The sequence below is a fragment of the Penicillium canariense genome, assembly GCF_028826845.1.
Source record: "Penicillium canariense strain IBT 26290 chromosome Unknown utg000002l_segment0_segment0, whole genome shotgun sequence".
Classification (NCBI taxonomy): Eukaryota; Fungi; Ascomycota; class Eurotiomycetes; order Eurotiales; family Aspergillaceae; genus Penicillium; species Penicillium canariense.
This window is the reverse complement of record NW_026622729.1, coordinates 4,513,179-4,531,125: the sequence shown is the minus strand read 5'-3', so window position 1 is coordinate 4,531,125 and position 17,947 is coordinate 4,513,179. Positions and strand designations below refer to the sequence as shown.

At 54.9% G+C, this 17,947-nt stretch overlaps 9 protein-coding genes across 9 annotated transcripts; 6 read left to right on the top strand and 3 right to left on the bottom strand.

The window, feature by feature from the left end:
- Positions 1-242: 242 nt before the first annotated feature.
- N7482_004789 (uncharacterized protein) lies at positions 243-791 on the top strand (the record flags this gene model as incomplete). Its single annotated transcript, XM_056686914.1, has 1 exon — positions 243-791. One exon carries the CDS (start codon positions 243-245, stop codon positions 789-791), a length of 549 nt encoding a protein of 182 aa, XP_056545656.1.
- Positions 792-1,992: 1,201 nt separating this feature from the next.
- Positions 1,993-2,828, bottom strand: N7482_004788 (histidine phosphatase family protein; the record flags this gene model as incomplete). The annotated part of the gene is made up of 2 exons (XM_056686913.1): positions 1,993-2,704; positions 2,773-2,828. 2 exons carry the CDS (start codon positions 2,826-2,828, stop codon positions 1,993-1,995), a joined length of 768 nt encoding a protein of 255 aa, XP_056545655.1.
- Positions 2,829-3,347: 519 nt separating this feature from the next.
- On the top strand, positions 3,348-4,435 carry N7482_004787 (RNA-binding protein; the record flags this gene model as incomplete). Its single annotated transcript, XM_056686912.1, has 4 exons — positions 3,348-3,384; positions 3,448-3,703; positions 3,769-4,119; positions 4,201-4,435. The coding sequence occupies 4 exons, from the start codon at positions 3,348-3,350 to the stop codon at positions 4,433-4,435; spliced, it is 879 nt and encodes a 292-aa protein (XP_056545654.1).
- Positions 4,436-5,523: 1,088 nt separating this feature from the next.
- On the top strand, positions 5,524-7,006 carry N7482_004786 (bifunctional nucleoside/nucleotide kinase/histidine phosphatase family protein; the record flags this gene model as incomplete). Its single annotated transcript, XM_056686911.1, has 3 exons — positions 5,524-5,623; positions 5,694-6,280; positions 6,344-7,006. 3 exons carry the CDS (start codon positions 5,524-5,526, stop codon positions 7,004-7,006), a joined length of 1,350 nt encoding a protein of 449 aa, XP_056545653.1.
- Positions 7,007-7,672: 666 nt separating this feature from the next.
- On the top strand, positions 7,673-9,117 carry N7482_004785 (major facilitator superfamily domain-containing protein; the record flags this gene model as incomplete). The annotated part of the gene is made up of 4 exons (XM_056686910.1): positions 7,673-7,697; positions 7,741-7,857; positions 7,911-8,093; positions 8,147-9,117. The coding sequence occupies 4 exons, from the start codon at positions 7,673-7,675 to the stop codon at positions 9,115-9,117; spliced, it is 1,296 nt and encodes a 431-aa protein (XP_056545652.1).
- Positions 9,118-9,552: 435 nt separating this feature from the next.
- N7482_004784 (putative vacuolar morphogenesis protein AvaB) lies at positions 9,553-12,770 on the top strand (the record flags this gene model as incomplete). The annotated part of the gene is made up of 5 exons (XM_056686909.1): positions 9,553-11,119; positions 11,175-11,993; positions 12,043-12,151; positions 12,206-12,655; positions 12,713-12,770. Coding segments are annotated over 5 exons (3,003 nt in total), but the record flags the coding sequence as incomplete, so codon positions are not given.
- A 128-nt stretch (positions 12,771-12,898) lies between these two features.
- N7482_004783 (uncharacterized protein) lies at positions 12,899-13,183 on the bottom strand (the record flags this gene model as incomplete). The annotated part of the gene is made up of 1 exon (XM_056686908.1): positions 12,899-13,183. The coding sequence occupies one exon, from the start codon at positions 13,181-13,183 to the stop codon at positions 12,899-12,901; it is 285 nt and encodes a 94-aa protein (XP_056545650.1).
- A 275-nt stretch (positions 13,184-13,458) lies between these two features.
- N7482_004782 (uncharacterized protein) lies at positions 13,459-16,035 on the top strand (the record flags this gene model as incomplete). Its single annotated transcript, XM_056686907.1, has 3 exons — positions 13,459-13,638; positions 13,697-15,598; positions 15,622-16,035. 3 exons carry the CDS (start codon positions 13,459-13,461, stop codon positions 16,033-16,035), a joined length of 2,496 nt encoding a protein of 831 aa, XP_056545649.1.
- A 347-nt stretch (positions 16,036-16,382) lies between these two features.
- N7482_004781 (uncharacterized protein) lies at positions 16,383-17,395 on the bottom strand (the record flags this gene model as incomplete). Its single annotated transcript, XM_056686906.1, has 2 exons — positions 16,383-17,132; positions 17,213-17,395. The coding sequence occupies 2 exons, from the start codon at positions 17,393-17,395 to the stop codon at positions 16,383-16,385; spliced, it is 933 nt and encodes a 310-aa protein (XP_056545648.1).
- Positions 17,396-17,947: the final 552 nt, after the last annotated feature.

The window sequence follows — 17,947 nt, the reverse complement described above, 5'->3', positions numbered from 1 at the left end:
AAAGACAGACATGAGTTCAATGTAAGCGCCTGTGTAATAAACCTTGGGTTCATTTCCCGTCCACGTGATGCTGTCAAGAATCGTGATGTCATATTATCTTTAAAAGTCACCTATTCGCTGCTATTGCCAGAGGCTCTCTCACCCTCATATTTTCAGAAATTATAAACGCTCAAATGAGCTGAAGTACTTTCAATCGTATACTATGAATGGTATAACTTCAATGACACAATAAAGCCCTCGAAATGAATGGCCTTCTCAAACACTGGGCTCCTTCAGCTAAGAAAGTCTGCTGCACGAGAGCTCCCAACAGTCTACGTCGTGTGCACGATGGACTTGCTGCCATGAACCCAAAGGAGAAACTGGAGAAGTTCACGCTCCTCGAAAGACAAATTCTGCGACCAGACAGAGCAGAGACATGCCAGACTGGAACCGATGACGAAGTTGCGCGCCACAAGTCGCCCTACGACCCTACGCAAACAACAGTGGACAAGGAGGTCACGGCTCTGAGGGAGGAATATAGACTGGAGGGGGACTTGCATGATCCACTCCTTGTGAGCCCCGCGAATCAACAATCCAGTCATATATTTCTTTCGGATGAAGAACGTGCTGTTTATGGAGTGCCGCCATTGGGTAGCGTGAAAGGTTGGACCAGCAAACGCAAGAAGGTCCTTCTTCGAACAGAACCATATGCCTTTAGGGCATATGAAATCGTGTTCCCTGTATACATGACGGACAGAAAGGTTGTGATGTCTTCAAACCTTGTGCGATTTTCATTTTGTGATACGAGCTAACCACTGCATAGAAACGTGAAAACCCATAGCCAAGTGGTCAGAAGTAACAAAATCCCTACCACCAATTGCCGATGTGTGTAGCACTCTATTTACTATGGTCTTGAGCAAGGGAAAGCTCCCTAGGTTGTCAAGTAACTGAATGGAGATATGCTGCCATCGAGGCATCATGACTGTTGATACTACATCATAAGAGTTACCTCAGATTGATTCAAGCTTTATTGACCTTAAAAACAATGAACTTCTATTTGACAAACTTGACACACAGGAATGGAATTTGCGGCGCTCGTTCAAGCACTTCTCGAAAAGGTGAAGAGAGTTATTGCGTGGGTGAGCTACAGAGTTCACTTCTAAGATCGCGACAATTAATCAACTTTCACGGGAGCTCTTGGCCTGTCTAGTGCGTACACTTCCAGTCAGTCGTACGCCTCTGAGGCGATTCTCGTCTTTTTCTTCTTGAACCATCCAATATTAGACCTCGTGTTACTAGAAAGGGACCAGACTGTCACCTCGCCTGATCTCCCCCAAATGCAGTTAAAACCCACGCAGAGACAGGACACAAGATGGGAGATATATACAGGGCAGGAGGTTCGTCTGGAATGCTGACATGGAGCTTCTATGAGAAGGTCCCTTCGATCCGAGGGACTGGCTACTAGGGAAAAAGGAGCTCGCTTCGAGTTAATAGTTGATTTTATACATTCTTTAATACTATTTTATAGTCGTGAAGTCTAAACTGAATAGGACTGTGACGGTCATTAGCAACGACCACACGCCAAGTTTCAAGAGAACCGAGGCAATAGGAGCTCCATCGGAAGAGTTGTGATTTGTTATCCTCATTCTTTTTCAGAACAGGTCTGTGTAAATCTTGCTTCGTCATCGGAGTGGGAAGTGCCCCGGAAACACAAACAGAAGAACTCACCTATTGAGATAGTCCCATCCATAGGGGGGTTGGGGTTGGCTGCCAGTCGAGATTCTGACGGGCGAGAATCTGGAAGGATCATTAGCAACGATCACAACTCATTTCAAACGAAACAAAAAGGCAAAATCTCCATCAGATAGTAAACATTGATTCCGCATTATAACTCAGAACAGGTCTGCAAATTATACTTCATCACGGGAGCGAAAAGACAATAAATCGAAAAGACTTACCAAGTCAAACAGTCCCCGCCAGCCGATCGACCTGGTTCATCGGCTGTTATTGCGGTCATGACACGACCACGGGAATGGTCGGTGCCAGGGTGTCACCGTTGAGATGCGGCGTGCTGTCCACCATCAGGATCGTCACTGACCATGCAACCAAGGGGGCATTCCCCTCAGGCCAAGGCGGTTTCGCCCTCATCAGCCACGGCGGCTTGACACTTGGATGGACCGTATTCTCAGCGAGCATCTCCTCCGGCGGGCCACCAGGACGGATATCCAACTCCATGATCCCCGTGTTCGACCACAAGGGATGTATATAACCAGACCCCGTCCACTCCGCATCCCTCGCCAGATGGAACGACTGCGGACCAAAGAGATCGGCCAAGCACGCCCACACAACCTGCAAGATCATACCATGGCCAACGATCGCAATAACGGAATCACCGCTGGTAGCGTGATTGGCCATCTCCGGCCAGATATGATCTCTCAAGAAGCCATTGACACGGGCCCGCATCGACGCCATCGACTCGATACCAGTCACCTCGCGCGACAGAGAGCCACACCCGAAGCACTGCTCGCGCAGCTTGGCCGTCTGAAACGGCTCGAGTGCAGGCCCACTGCCCAGCTGGTACTGGCAGATCGCCCGGGCAGTATCGGTCGCGCGATCGAGATCCGACGACAACACGCGCGTGAAGCGCACCGGCCGGTCACGGAAGTACCGCGCCAGACAGAGAGCCTGCTCCTTCCCGACACTTGTGAGGTCATTGGAGTTGCCGCTTGCATGGCGCACTGGCAGTTAGCGAGAAACAGGGGTGTAGGGGAGCTTCCTCATCCGCGCACATACAATGCTTTGCCTACATTATGCTCGCATTCTGCGTGGCGGATGAGAAAGAGCTTCATGCTGGGCGTGCTCGAGGATTTCTGTAGAGAGATTTTTGCTTTCTGGAAAATCCTCGGCAGGAACCAGCTGGGGAAGAAGCTGGGCAGCGGTGGCTAAGAGCCGCCGCGGATGAGATCGCGATGAACGCACACCCGAGGACTGGGGTCCATGGCTGGATTAACCCACTCGAGGGTTACCCATGGTCACAGAGGACCATCTGGAGACATCAGAGTAGAAATTTGCCATTCTTCTCTCTGAGACGGGAAGAAAGAAGAAGGAGAAAAAAAAAAAAAGCGCGCTGAAATACGCGGGCCAGCACAGTGGAGCCCAATCCACTATGGCTTTTGCACTGTTTGCACGCGCAAACAAAAAAAAAGTGGTGGAAGGCGTAAAGCGTCGAGCGCGAGCGTGGCTTGGAATTTTTGAGAATTGGCAAAGCCTGTGAGTGGATTCTACGACAATTTGTGTGAGGGTGAGTGTGGAGCTCCGCCTGTTCTTAGTTGGAGACTGACGATCTCAGATCCTACATCGACCACACGATGGCCGACACCGAGATCCCCAGGCCAGAGGAGCAGAGTGTGTTTTAAGGCCCGCAAGAGCCATCCAGCCTGATCGCTGCTAATGCTCTCTTCCTACAAGCTCCCCAGTCGCCCTTCCAAAATGTCCGCACCAACGGCCGCGCCTTCAACTCGCCCAACTGGCGGATGAAGAGCGAGAGCAGCCCGCAAGCTTCGCCCTCGCCACGCACGAACACGTCCCGCACCGCCTTCGCACGACCAGGACCACATGTGCCGCAGGCCATCTCGGAGGGCCGCCGGCTCTACGTGGGGAACATGCCGTACACGGCCAAGTCGGAGGATGTGGAGGCGCTGTTCACGGCGGCCGAGTATCTCATGTAGGACATATGCCAGCCGCCTCCATGAAGTGTGACGGCGCCGACTGAGACATGATTTTTGATAGCGAGCGCATCGACATTGCCATTGACCCGTTCACCGGCCGGAACCCGTCCTACTGCTTCGTCGACCTGCAGACCAAGGAGCATGCGCAGCAGGCCATGACCGAGCTGGACGGCCGCGACATGTTGGGCCGCCCCGTCAAGATTAAGCCCGGCGTGGCCAAGTCTGCCGAGCGCGCCGCCGAGCAACCCCGGTCACCGGTTGCCATGGGCCGCTGGCGTCCCCAGGAGGGTACCAGCGGTGCCAAGGTCAACAGCGACTCCAGCCAGCGGGTGTACGTGGGCGGCCTGCCCCGGCTGACCGAGGCCGAAAGCGTGGAGAGCAACATGAGGACTTTCTTCCAGGGATACAGCGTGTATGTATTGGCCGGCGATGGGGGTGTATCCCCATCGCAGTTCCTGTCTGTTTCGTGACTGATGTGTGCTGGATCTGTTAGTGAGAACGTCAGCAAGGTCTTCACCCCACACCCCGCGAAACGATTCGAGCCCGGCGACCACTACTATCTGTTTGTAGATTTCAGCAGCGTTGACGAAGCCCAGCGGGCCATGGACACGCTCAATGGCCACCAGGGCCCATGGGGAGGACCGCTGCGTGTGCAGCGTGCGCGGGGAACGACCAATAAGCCCGAGGGCAGCTCAACACCGGGCGCGGAGGGTGACGAGCAGGTGTAGTGTGTACGGAGTACAGGCGGGACCATATAGAACGGGCACTGGCGGGGGGTATGGAGTTATATCAAAAGGGCACATGACGACAAGAGATATGAATCAAGACCTCGTTCCGAGACACAGATCGTCCGTATGCAGTAGTCCCAGAAGTCCACGAGCGTGCAAAAAGCGGGCTCGGGATGACGTTTAGTGGGGACCGGCGAAATCCAGACTCACCGCATTACGAGAATCCCCTCCAAACCACTGGCCCAAACTCCCTCGGAGTTTCGTTTCTTTTTATTTTATTTTTCTTTGAGAATTTTTCCTGGTTCACATCCTCCTGTTTTTGTGATTCATTCCTGCCTCCCCCTTTGGTCTGCATGTTGGGCTGCATCTACGGCATTACCTCATCTTCTCCTCCCAGCAGGCCTCGGGTCGGAAGCTTGTCTCTCTGAAGGATTCCTATTCTACCCGACATCCTTTCAATTCTAATCCCACCACCACCATGTCGACAAAAAGTGTGATCCGGAGTCAGCAGCAGCACAAGGTGTTCATTGCCAGTGTAAGTAGGATGCGCTTTGAATTTGTGCCTACTACTACTGCCCCCATCTACCCCCCATCTCCCCCCATGTCTGGGCCCCGATCGACACGCTCGCGTTTCGCGGGGATCCCTGCACGCCCCTCCTTTGCCTCGGTTCCTCCCCTCTCCATCAGCCAGTGGCTTTAGCGGCCCCAGGAACGGAAGTACGGGAGCGACGGGGACTAGCTAGCTTGGATAGCTGCATGGGGGAATGCCTTCTTGTATTCTGCGGCGGGGCAACCCCGGGCCATAGTGGATGAACACCACGGCGCTTAGTTTGCCTCTTTGATCGGAAAGAAATCAGATGGCCATATGGCATGTTGCATGCAGATGGCTCAAATAGCCCAGCTGGGCCGGAAACGAGCCTACTCTCGTCCCGACGTCTTCCACGTTCGCCTGCCCAGCGGTCATCTGATGCTTGTCCATATCGACTTTCTTTTCGTTCTCTCGCCTCTGCTCTCCCCCCTCCTCTACCACTCATCTTGCCCGATGAGTGACACCTTCCCATGCTACTCTCCCCGCTTAATGTGTCATTATGGTCCCGTCTAACTTTACCGTCCAGTCTGATGACTGCAAAATATGTGTGGTCATGGTAGGCCTGCCGGCCCGAGGCAAGAGCCTCATTGCCGGAAAGGGTAAGCTGTCCTGTCCCACCTCCAAACCACCGGTGCCCAATTGCACGAACAACGCGCTGATATCAATCAGCCATGCGCTATCTGGCCTGGGTCGGTATTCCGGCCAAAGTGTTCAACGTCGGTAGCTACCGCCGCCATAACACACCCCAGCCAGCCGCAACCTTTTTTGACCCACACAACGCGGAGGGCGAGCGCATGCGCCGTGCAGCGGCTGAAGCGGCCATGTCCGATATGCTGCAGTGGTTCCACGACGGCAAGGGGGTGGTTGCCATTCTGGATGCCACTAACTCCACCAAGAAGCGCCGCCAGTGGATCCATGAAAAGTGTCGGGAAGCCGATATTGAAACGCTTTTTGTCGAGTCGATCTGTGACGATGAAGACCTGATCATGACCAATATCCTTGAAGTGAAGACTACGTCGCCGGACTACAAGGGCCAGGATCCCGAGCTGGCGGCCCTGGATTTCCGCAAGCGCATCCGCAATTATGAAAAGGCCTATGAGACCATCGATGATAATGAGAAGCACTACACCTATGTCAAACTCATCAACGTTGGGTCAACGGTAATTATCAACCAGATAAAGGATTACCTGTCCAGCCGGCTGGTCTACTATATTCAAAACCTGCACATCAAACCCCGTTCCATCTGGCTCTCCCGAGTGAGTCCGCTCCCCGGCACCCGCACCCACTTTGGTGACCTTGAAAGCTGACCGCAGTCTTAGCACGGTGAATCCGAATATAACCTCACTGGCCGCATTGGGGGCGACTCCAGCATCTCTGAGCGCGGCGAGGCCTACGCCTCTGCTCTCCCTTCACTCCTCCGCAAGTCCGGAGTTCCCCCCAACACGAAGATTGTCATCTGGACATCCACCCTCCGGCGCACGATCCAGACCGCCCGGCACCTCAAAGCTGAAACCGGCTTCGAGAAGCTAGAGTGGAAGGCACTAGACGAGCTGGACTCCGGTGTCTGCGACGGGCTGACATACGAGGAAATCGCCGAGAAGTACCCGGAAGACTTCGCCGCGCGCGATGAGGACAAGTACAACTACCGGTACCGGGGCGGCGAGTCGTACCGCGACGTGGTGATTCGGCTGGAGCCGATCATCATGGAACTGGAGCGCAGCGAGAACGTCATCATCGTCACGCACCAGGCCGTGCTGCGCTGCATCTATGCGTACTTCATGAATGTGCCGCAGGAGCAGTCGCCCTGGATGGAGGTGCCCCTGCACACGCTGATTAAGCTCACGCCCCGCGCCTACGGCACTGAGGAGAAGCGCTTCAAGGCTGATATCCCGGCTGTCTCGACGTGGCGTGGGAAAGGCACGTCTGCGAAACATCAGGAGTTCCCGGCCAATGGGCAGGAAGCGCCCCTTGCATCGCACTAACGTTTTCCAATCTACTCTAGATGGTGTGTTGGGTTAGGATTAAGTGTGGCCCGGTAGCATCGGCTCTATTGGCGTTTTTGACAAACATCTGGTCGGGTTAGGGACTGCATGAGGTGCTCTTTTGATTTCAGATACGCAACAACTCAGATACCAGAACTGTTTATTTATGCTGCGTGACTGGCCCGTCTTACGTAGGTAAACGCCATCGCCCCGAGCCCTCTAATCGCGCCGCATATTCATAGTATAAGGCGGTAATCCAGGCGGGCTATACTGGCTGGCTCTCCGATCCTTGTAGCACAAGCGGTCGTGGTCAAATCGCTGGCCTTTGATCAGGGAACATACCTCGGTGCCAGTGCGAGGGCCAATCTGGAGGGGCGGAGGTCCCGTCTACCGCCATCCTGGCTCGCCCTATCCTGTCATCCACATACGAATCAAGTCAAGGAAAATAGCCTCGGTCGCCGGGGGCGTAGTGACTGTGGTCTATTGGATGATCATTGGGACTCTACCATTGGTCCGTATCGATTCCTCAAAGGCACGTTAGCCCCGAACCTCGGCGACGTCGCAGCTCTGTCCCCGCACAAAGAGCTTCACTATTCCTGTGGGCGCCAGATTCAACAAATCTTTGTAAATTCAACTCCTTGAATGTTCCCACGTGCGTTATTTGCCATGGTCTCAACAGCATTAAATGAAAGTAGATCATCGCTGCAGTTGCCCTCGCCTGCAATCGAAATGAGTGAGTTGCAAGAGGAAGCAGAAACTAGCAACCGACAACTTGAACCTACTGATCGGGGTTTTGCTGCTTGGAGACTGCTTTGCACTGCATTCGTTTTTGAAGCTTTGCTATGGGGCGAGTAATACTCCATGTTGGTGATACAAAGCATTTAACTGGACTGACACATTCCAGGATTCCCTCTTTCCTTTGGAGTTTTCCAAAATTATTACTCGAAGCTACCCGAATTTTCTGAAAATCCTTACGTTTCAGTCGTAGGCACAGTTGCCTCAGGGATCTCCTATCTGGGTGCTCCTCTTACAGCTCCCTTTATCAAGCGCTACCAGAGATTCCAGCGACAGATGATCTGGGTTGGATGTCAGCCTCCTCAGACTTCGGTCCTCTTGTAGAATCCGCTGACTTGTGGTTAGGGCCGATTTGTATTGTTGCTTTGGTATCCGGATCTTTTGCCTCGACTCTCGAAACCCTCATTCTGACACAGGGAGTGGCCTATGGGCTCGGGTTTCTCATTTTCTATTATCCAATTCTCAACATGGTGAACGAGTTCTGGATTTCCCGACGGGGGATGGCATATGGAATTCTATGCGGCGCCTCTGGAATTTCAGGTGCAGTAATGCCTTTCGTTATGGAGAAGCTGCTTAACACATATGGCTATCGAACAACGCTACGGGCCGTTGCTCTTGCGCTTTTCACGTTGACAGGCCCCTTGATTCCCTTCCTGAAAGGCCGGTTGCCGGCGTCGAGACACACCATAGCCGCCAAAGCAGATTGGAGATTTCTCAAAACCCCTCTTTTCTGGACATATACATTCTCCAATGTGGCTCAGGGGTTAGGGTACTTCTATCCGTCATTGTATCTGCCCTCTTACGCCACATCTATGGGACTGAGCAATTTCGATGGAGCCTTGCTTCTGGCGCTTATGAGCATCTCACAGGTGATGGGACAGTTAACCTTTGGATTCTTATCAGATCGAAGGTTTTCTGTCAATACTCTTATCACGCTATCGAGCATTGCAGCCGCGGTGGCTTCATTGACATTGTGGGGATTCGCACATTCTTTGGCACCTTTAATCGCCTTTGCCTTGGTCTATGGCTTTTTTGGTGCTGGCTATACTGCCATGTGGGCGCGCATGTCTACGTCTGTCAGTGCTGACCCGACGGTTGCCCCGATAATATTCAGCCTGTTTTGCTTTGGTAAAGGGATAGGCAATGTTTTGACGGGACCTCTTAGTGGAAACTTGATATTACCAACGCTAGAGCCGGACGCATATGGGCTGACAAGGTATATGGCTCTTGTAGCGCTTACTGGCGGCTGTATGGCTTTGAGTGCTGTGAGCATCTGCTCGTGGTATATGAGCAGGTGGATTCTGCAGTTGAGGTGAAGATTCAATTTGGAGACGTTCTTCGCCTTTCAAAGAATGAAAATCGGCGTGCAGCAGGGGATCAAATACATCTACACTTTCATATTATGTCCTTGGACCCTGAAAGTAGAATGTTTAAGACCTTTATTTGAATGGCTATCAATCCTGCTATTTGATATGTAAATCATACAATAAAATCGGGATATTGCGTCGCTTAGGATCTCCCGGGATGTATGGTGCTCATCATACGAGGAGTCTTATACAACCAAAATCTGCAGCCAATGTGTTCTATAACTGACTCACCAAGCATGATCAGAGCGGCGAGATCTAAATTCAGTTACCTAGAAAAGCACATTTGTTACCGTAAACGTTACCCTGCGTTCTGTGTGGTAAAGTAGTGAGCTAACGTAGCCAAAATACCTCCAGCCTGAGGCGCCAGCTGACTCATCCACAGACGTCACATGCAGCCCAGCGGGAGACGGAGAGGGTGAAGCTCCCCCCAATTCCTGCGGCACAACGGGCACAAGACGGTCCCTGGGACATGAATTGAGCCCCATTCTCCCACCGGCTCGCGCGATGTTATCCGCATTCACCGCGCGGCCGCTGGTCGAGCTCAAGCCGCGCGACAAATCGAAAATCGACTCAGTCCTCGCCTACGGCGATTGCCTCCTCGCCGGGCTCAACAACGGCACACTCCGCATCTACCGCGTGACCGACGACGGCAATACCGAGCTGCTGCGTGAGCTAGAGAAGTTTGCCCGTTACAAGATCGAGCAGCTAGCACTCGTGAAAGAGGCGAAAGTGCTGGTTTCCCTGTCCGGCGGCTATGTCAGTCTGCACGACTCGCAGACATACGAGCAGCAGCAGCAGCTGGCAGCTACAAAGGGCTGCTCTGCGTTTGCAGTCACCTCCAATGTCGTCAATGACGCGGATACCAATGTCCCCGCCATCGTGTCGCGGGTGGCGGTCGCCGTGAAACGCAAGATCCTGATGTGGGTGTGGCGTGACATGGAGCTGGAGTCGGATACTATGGAGTTGAGCCTGGCCAGCGCGATCAAGACGCTGACGTGGGTATCAGCGACACGGATAGTCGTCGGGCTAAGCTCCAGCTTTGTTCTGGTGGAAATCGAATCGGGCCAAGTGATCGAGCTGCCGGGCCCCGGCAGTGTGGAAGAGGCTGGGCGGTTCACCGGGGTCGGGGCTGCGAGCATGAGCTACATCGGGATGGGGGGTATGGTGCCGCGGCCGCTGGCTACGAGGCTGCAGGAAGGCCAAATTCTGCTAGCGAAGGACATCAATACGCATTTTATTGATGTGGATGGGCAGGCGCTTGGGCGACGGCAGATCCCGTGGAGCCATGCGCCGGTAGAGATTGGGTATTCGTATCCGTTTCTGCTGGCGCTGCATGATACGGCGAAGGGGGTGCTGGAGGTGCGGAATCCGGAGACTCTGTCGTTGTTGCAGTCTATTCCATTGCCGTCGGCGAGTATACTGCACATTCCCCAGCCGAACATCAGCCTTGCGCATGCAGGTAAAGGGTTTCTCGTCGCGAGCGATCGGACTATCTGGCGCATGGAGGCCCTGAGCTATGATACGCAGATTGACTCTCTGGTTGAGAAGGGTTATCTGGATGAGGCAATCAGCCTGTTGGGCAGCCTGGAGGACGCCCTGTTGCAGGACAAACCGGGCCGACTACGCAAGGCCCAGCTTGAAAAAGCCCAGAGCTTATTTGCTCTGCGTAAATACCGCAAGTCGTTGGATCTATTCACCGAGATCGCTGCCCCTCCCGAGACGGTTATTCGGCTGTATCCTAGCTTGATTGCAGGTGACCTGTCTACCGTTCCGGAGCACAATGGATCGGACACGAAAGTCAATGGCAACGGCGATTGCACTGATGGCTCGTCTGAAGCTGCACCGGCGGAGCAATCTCTCTACGCCCCTTCGTTCAGGTCATTGCTTCGAAAAACTGAAGATGGGAGCGACACTAGCAGTGTTCGCGGCGAGGATAAAGATAAAGACAAAGGTGAGCCAAATTAACCTATGTAGCCAATCCATCCCACTTGCTAATCAAACCATAGATCTCAAGAATTCCGTGCGTGAACTCCAGGGCTACCTGGCGGATGTGCGCCGACGTTTTCAACGATTTTTGGGCCCAGATGGCTCACTCAAAGTCCCTGCACCTACAGAAGCTACGGATGAGGCTAGTGACTCCGTGCTCAAGCTCCTCGATTTCCCATCCCCAGATGATTTCTTAACCACTCTACGCTCCAAGGCGCGGCTGGTCGACACCACATTGTTCCGTGCACACATGTATGCAACGCCCTCGTTGGCCGGATCTCTGTTTCGAATTGCCAATTTCTGCGACCCAGATGTGGTCATGGAACGCCTCGAGGAGACTGGCCGATACAACGATTTGATCGACTTCCTCTACGGCAAGAAGTTGCATCGCCAAGCCTTGGAATTGTTGCTTCGGTTTGGACAAGAAGAATCCGGACTCCTGGCCGGCCCAACGCGCACCGTTGCGTACCTACAAAATCTGCCGCCCGATCAGATTGACTTGATTCTGGAGTTTGGGGAATGGCCCGTCCGCGAGAACCACGAACTTGGCATGGAAATCTTCCTGGCCGAAACTGAAAACGCCGAAACTCTGCCGCGGTCCCGGGTGCTTGCTTTCCTGGAGCCAATTGATCGGAAACTGGCTATTCAGTATCTGGAGCATGTCATTCACGAGTGGAATGACATGAGCCCGGATCTTCACCAGCGGCTTTTAACGCTGTTTCTTGATCAGATCAACGCTGATAAGAAAGATACTGCATGCAAGGATAAGTTCCTGGCCATGCTCAAGGAGAGCGAGCAATATTCGCCAGCCAAGATGTTGGATCGCTTGGACCGAGAGGGTATGTATTGCTCCCGAGTAAAGGAGGGATATGTCTAACGCTCCCACAGATCCCGATTTCTACGAGGCAAGAGCTGTCGTATTCAGCAAAATGGGCCAGCACCGCCAGGTGCTGGAGATCTACGTTTTCAAGTTGGAGGACCATCAGAAAGCAGAGGAGTGAGTTTTCTAATACATTGGGCGTCAAACCAATTGCTAAGCCACCTCCCACAGCTACTGCAACCAAGTTCATCTCTCGGAAAGCACACCCCAGTCCGAGGACGACCAAGAAAGCTCCATCTACCTCACCCTTCTCTCCCTCTATCTTGCACCACCGCACGGATATCAGCCCCAAAATGGCCCCGCGCTGGCTGTCCTCGCCAAACACGGGTCTCGGCTACCGGCAGACGCGGCATTGAGCCTGATTCCTGCCGCGCTGCCTGTACGCGAACTGGAGTTCTACTTCAAGGGCCGGATGCGTGCAGCCAATTCGGTGTTCAACGAAGCCCGCATCGTGGCGAACCTGCGCAAGACACGCGATATGCAGACCCAGGCCCAACTCGTGCTGGGCGAAGGTGCTCGGGGCGGCGGGACCCGGGCTCGCCACGTCACCGTCACCGAGGAGCGGATTTGTGGTGTGTGTCACAAGCGACTGGGAGGTAGTGTGATCAATGTGTTCCCCGAGTAAGCCCCCCCAACTGCCCGTGCTTCTTGCCATCACCCTATTCTGACTTGTCACAGCAACACCGTCGTCCATCTGGGCTGTGCGAACCGCGTGCCCAGCATCCGTTCCGGGTAGCATTCTTGTGTTTCCCAGCATCTGCATCCGCCGGGGGTTGTTGGAATTTTCTTTTCTTATGTGTTGTTGTCGTTTCTTTCCCGGCGACTTTTGATACCCAGTGTAGTATACCATTCTCGTGTTGTGAATCAAGCATCCTCCTCGACCACGTCCTCGCCGTAATTTTCCTCCTCTTTGGCTTCTTTCTCGGAGACCGCGCCTTGAGCCTTCTTGTCTTCCTCCATACGCTCAGTCAGGAATACGTTGATCTCATCCTGCAGCATGGGGACGAGCGATTGGAGGTGATTCAAGTGAGATTGTTTCGCAGCGAGAGCATCAGTGCTCGACTCGGCGGGGATCGCGTGCGTAAAGGTTTTGGTGGCGTCTGGAGCGGTGTAGACAGCCTGTAGGTTGAGCTGCGAGATTGCGGCCATGGTTGCAATTCACAAGACACTGGAACGCAGAGCAAGGGGAAGAGGGTTGCAAGCAAAAGAAAGTGCAGGATGCAGAATCTCGGTAATGGTAGTGGTAGTGGTGGGGTGAAAGGAAAGACGAGATCAGCGGAGCCCGATGCGGGCTAAACCCGAAAGAGGGAGCTTCTGGGGCAGGCATCCACGCCTCCGACTGGCCCTTGTCAACCTGGAACCAAACCAGACACTGCCACAACCACGACCACAACCACAAAACTCCCTGCCATGGATGACTCGCCATGAATCCCACCGTCCGCTCGCCCAACTCCCCCGGGCGTTCTACACGCCAGCCCGCCCCCCTCTACCGCCATCGCCAACCACCACCACCGCCCTCGGACGACGAAGACGACGAGGAGGACGACTCCGATGACGACGAATTGGGCCGCCCCGGCTCCTCCGGCAGTGATGCCTCTTCACACGTAACCACCGTTTCTGCTGCGCCCATCACCCCGATCAATACTCAACCCCCGGCCGCAGGCTACTTCTCCCCCTCAGATGCGCTCCGCCTCGGCCACAACCTCTCCCCAACACGCGGCTCGTGCCATGCCACAAGACGCCTCGGGTGGCCGCCGGCCCTCTGGCCGGGGCCCATCCATTGAACTACAGCGTCACCGGTCGAGACATCATTCACAGGGCTTCTTTGAGCCGTCCCTACCCACCGCTTCGTCAGACCAGATGCCACCGGTTTCAGCCTCCCGTATCGCGGCCCAGACCGCCATGCAGCAGATGAAGCGGCCCCAGACTGTGGCCAGCCCGCACGACGATGGAGCGTCACGATCCCCACGGCGAAACGGCAGTGCCTCCCCGCCTCTTATGCCACTCCCATTACGAATCAACCAACCCTCCCCATCCCTCGCGCCCCCAGCAGCGGGAAACGTGGCAACGACAGCAGCGAATGTGGTCTTCCCGCGGGCCGGTACCGCACCGGCGGACGTACAGCAACCGGAAAAGCAAAAAAAGAAAAAGCTGTTCTCAAAACCGAAACATATCGGCATCAGCCGAGACAAGGACCCCTTTGGTCGGGATCGCGGGCTGCCATCGCCTAGCAAGCTCCCTGGCTTATCACGCATCGTCAGCGCTTCAACCACCAGCCTGGCCGATCTCCCTTCGAACAATTCCTCCATGTATAACCTCTCGAACGCGTCTGTCAGCACCGTCGTCCCCGCCGATCGGTCGCCCGCGCCCCCAGAGAAGGATAAAGATAAGGATAAGGACAAACATAAGCATCACTTCTTGTCTCGGCAGAAGCTCAAGCTCAAAGATCGGGATGATCACTTTAACCTGCCGCTCTCTTCGGCATCGAGCAATTCGCGTCCGGCAGATCCCAATGCTCCGCAATCTCTATATTCGTTTACCAGCCCTGCCTCTCCGGCACCGGGTGCGACCTTTGGAAAATCAGTCAGTGGACTGGATCTGCTGCATGGCGGACGGGCCCTCCGCGAGAAGAAAAAGGAAGAAAAGGCCCTCGCCGAGTCCGAGACAATGGAGTGGCTGGCGAATTCTACAAGCGGGGGAACCGCGCCTGGCGGACTGGCAGGGCCGTCCTCGCTGACCAGCTCGTCTGGAGTACTGGGTGAAGCTATGCTGCGAGAGACACTACAGGGCTTTGGCTTGAATAATATGTCGCCCGAAGATGCCTGGGACTTTCTCAAGGCCAAATTGCTTGTCATTTTTGACGGCGAGGACGTGAGAATTGCCATTGAGGATCTCAATAAACTGGCGCTGGTCCATCTGCAACGCTGTGTGCATAAGCGGGCGCCTGCTGCGGTGATTATGGATCTGCAGGAGCTCCTTGAGACCGGGTTTGCAACGCTGAACCACAGTTCACTAGTGGGCATTCCTGATGAGAAGCTCGTGCCCCACCTCGTTCAAATCTGGATGCTGGTGTTCGGCACGATCCTTCCTTTCATCCAGGCGGTCTTCTTGCCCTTGGACCTCGAATTCAAGGGAGTTGGGTCACTGATGACCAGCCGTGAGGCAGTTGAGTTCTGGGGTGCCCTGCCATTTGGCGAGTCACTCGATGTGCGCAATCTGGTGTTGATCGCCTTTCGGGACCGCATCATCCTGAACCGCTACGAAACCCTCAAAGCAACATTCTCGCGACTCAGCCTGGACAGTATCAACTCGGGATTCCCTACGCTGAGCGTCACGGCCAAAAGCGCCGGTGCTGGCGGCCGCCCGGGAACCGCCGCATCCCTCGACGCCGGCCTAGGCAGCTACAACTCCCAGTCTTCCACCCTGCTCAGCACTGTCGCAGACAGCTACTCCTCCGACTCGATGAGCGCGCTGGCCACCCACCCGCGTCCACTGAGCAGCGACTCCCGCAGCCGCGCTGCGTCCAATACCTCTTCAAACCCAGACCCGGGCATCTTCTCGGCCGTCTCCCCCCAAAATCCAACCAGCGCCCCACAGTCATCCACCGCGGCAACTCGGCCGACTCCTCACACGTCATCACCGAGACGGTCGGCCGCATGCTGCAATGCGTCAGCGTCCTCGCCAGCGTCCAAACCAATGACCAGTCCCAAGAAAAAATCGAAGTCCTCAGCAAAGCTCTCAAGCACAACTGGCTCGGCCGTGGCCGCACAGGCCGAGACCGGCGCGGCTTCGTCGGGGCCAAGATCCGGCCTGTCATGGTGGGCGGTTCGCCTGCGCTGGACGACGGCGAGTCTCTGACGACGGCGGGGATCAGCATTGGTGCGAGCACGAGCACGAGCGGATCGCGGGCTCGGGGGGACTCGTCTTCGTCGGAATGGAGTGGGCCTGGGTTAGGGATGAATGTGCGGAGTGGTGGGAGGCGCGAATTGAGCGTTCTTTGATAGGGAAGGTTGTTTATACACGCAAAATCTATGATGATTTATGATAGGACGGGGATATATCCGGATTGGATGGCGTTGGAGGGATATCAGTCATGTATCTTCTCATTTCATTTTCCCTGCCTTAGGCTTGTTGTTTCCGTTTTTTTTTCCCCCTTCTTATTCCTGGGTATGCCCTCTGCTACTCTCGGGCTCTGATAGTCCCTCCAGATCATCTATCTCCATATGAAATCAAAACCACTCAATCCCGAAGATCCCACATCATCCCCATCGCTCCTCCAATTAACACCCGCATCGTGGACTTCAAGTCGTCGTCTCCTCACTCTCCGGAAACCCTAACTATTAACTCGTCAGCACCACTCCCAGCCTTCATCACCGAATCCTCGCAGAAGAATCAGGTATTCAAACCCACACAGCCCGCCCATGAAGACGGGATCATCCACCTCCATCTCCATCTCCATCTTCATCTCCTGCGGCGGCAGGCCCAGCATCTGCTTGATGCGTGCCCAGCGAGCTGCGAGCGTCTTCTTCGAGTACGACCGCCCCGTCATCCGGTTCCACTCCACCGCAAGCTTGCCCCAGGCGTCTTTCTCGCCGGGGTCAGACTGCGCCCGAAGCTCAAACAGGAGGAAGTCTTCCTCCTCGGCATCGGCCCAGGAGGACGGGTATCGGATACAGTGAGATTTCTTGGTGCTGCCCTTGCTGCCCTTGCTGGGGGTGGTGGAGGCCGGTGCTGGGTCTGGGGTTGCGGGGATGGCTCCTCCAGTGCGGAGGCGCTTGGCCCAGGGCTCTTTGTTTGGTGTTTCGGGGGTGGTGCTGATGGCGCTATGGGGGCGTTGGGGCGATAGGTTTGGGTGGTTGTCGGCTGGGGCTGGAGGGGGTCCCTGGATGTAGGGGACTGTGCCAGGAGGCTGTGCAAATCCAGACGAGAATGTGGTGTCCGATGGTTGAAGGGTCCTTCTTGGAGCCATCCGGACTGGAAGTGCCATCGAAGTCGGCGCAGGCGCAGGCGCCATGGCTGATCTATACTGCAGTGGCACGCTGGGTGTCATGGGGGCGTTTCGGTTCGTGACAGAAGGGACGGGAACGTCGTTCGTCGGCTTGAGAGTGTGTCAGTGAGTCTGCTTCTCTGATTCTGGTGATGTCGCTCCGTGGAGATGTGATTGTAGTATCAACTCACCTGGTCGGCGTTGTGTCCAGCGGCCGTGGCCCGATCTCGAACGACCCGCTTCGGGTCCAACGTGGTCAGCTTCCGTCCTTCCATGGTATCGAATAGTGCGTCAAGATCTTCGACGAGGATTGGTTCCAGCAGCTCTTCTTCCGAGTCTGTCTGGGCGATATGCGAGAGGAAAATGGTGCTCATCGTGCAAGCGGGTCTACTAAGACAAGCTGAGTCCGAAAGACCGGCACACGAGGGGACAGGCCTGGGCTGGGGCTGGGGAAGGATGAAGGAGTGGACAAAGAGAATATGGTAATCTCTGGGAAACTGTTTGTGGTGGCGCAATCCAGAGTGTTCTGGCCGAGGCAGAAGAGTCTACCCTGACGTCGATTCTGTTTACTGAACAGGGAGCATGTGTGCATTTATGCCCACTCGTGTGGGCGGAATTTACCTGCAAACAATCTGCAACGTAAAATCTTGAGGGAATAAAGTCGCGAGTCTACCCATGGAGTTCAAGCGAGTGTTGTTTAGGTGGAGTCGTGCAGCTTTACATATTATCTGGAAGCGAGGTTCATGAGCCGGAGACTACACCTAACTAGCAGCCCCATCGCACCCGTCCGATCCCCTTCTCTACGAGGTCTCTAACAAGGCCAAACGTAGGTATCTAGCTGAGCAGCCGCCGAGAGGTTTTGCTTCGTATCGATCCACTGTAGACATCCTGCAGCTTCCAGTGAGGTCCCATGGATCTAGCGCACT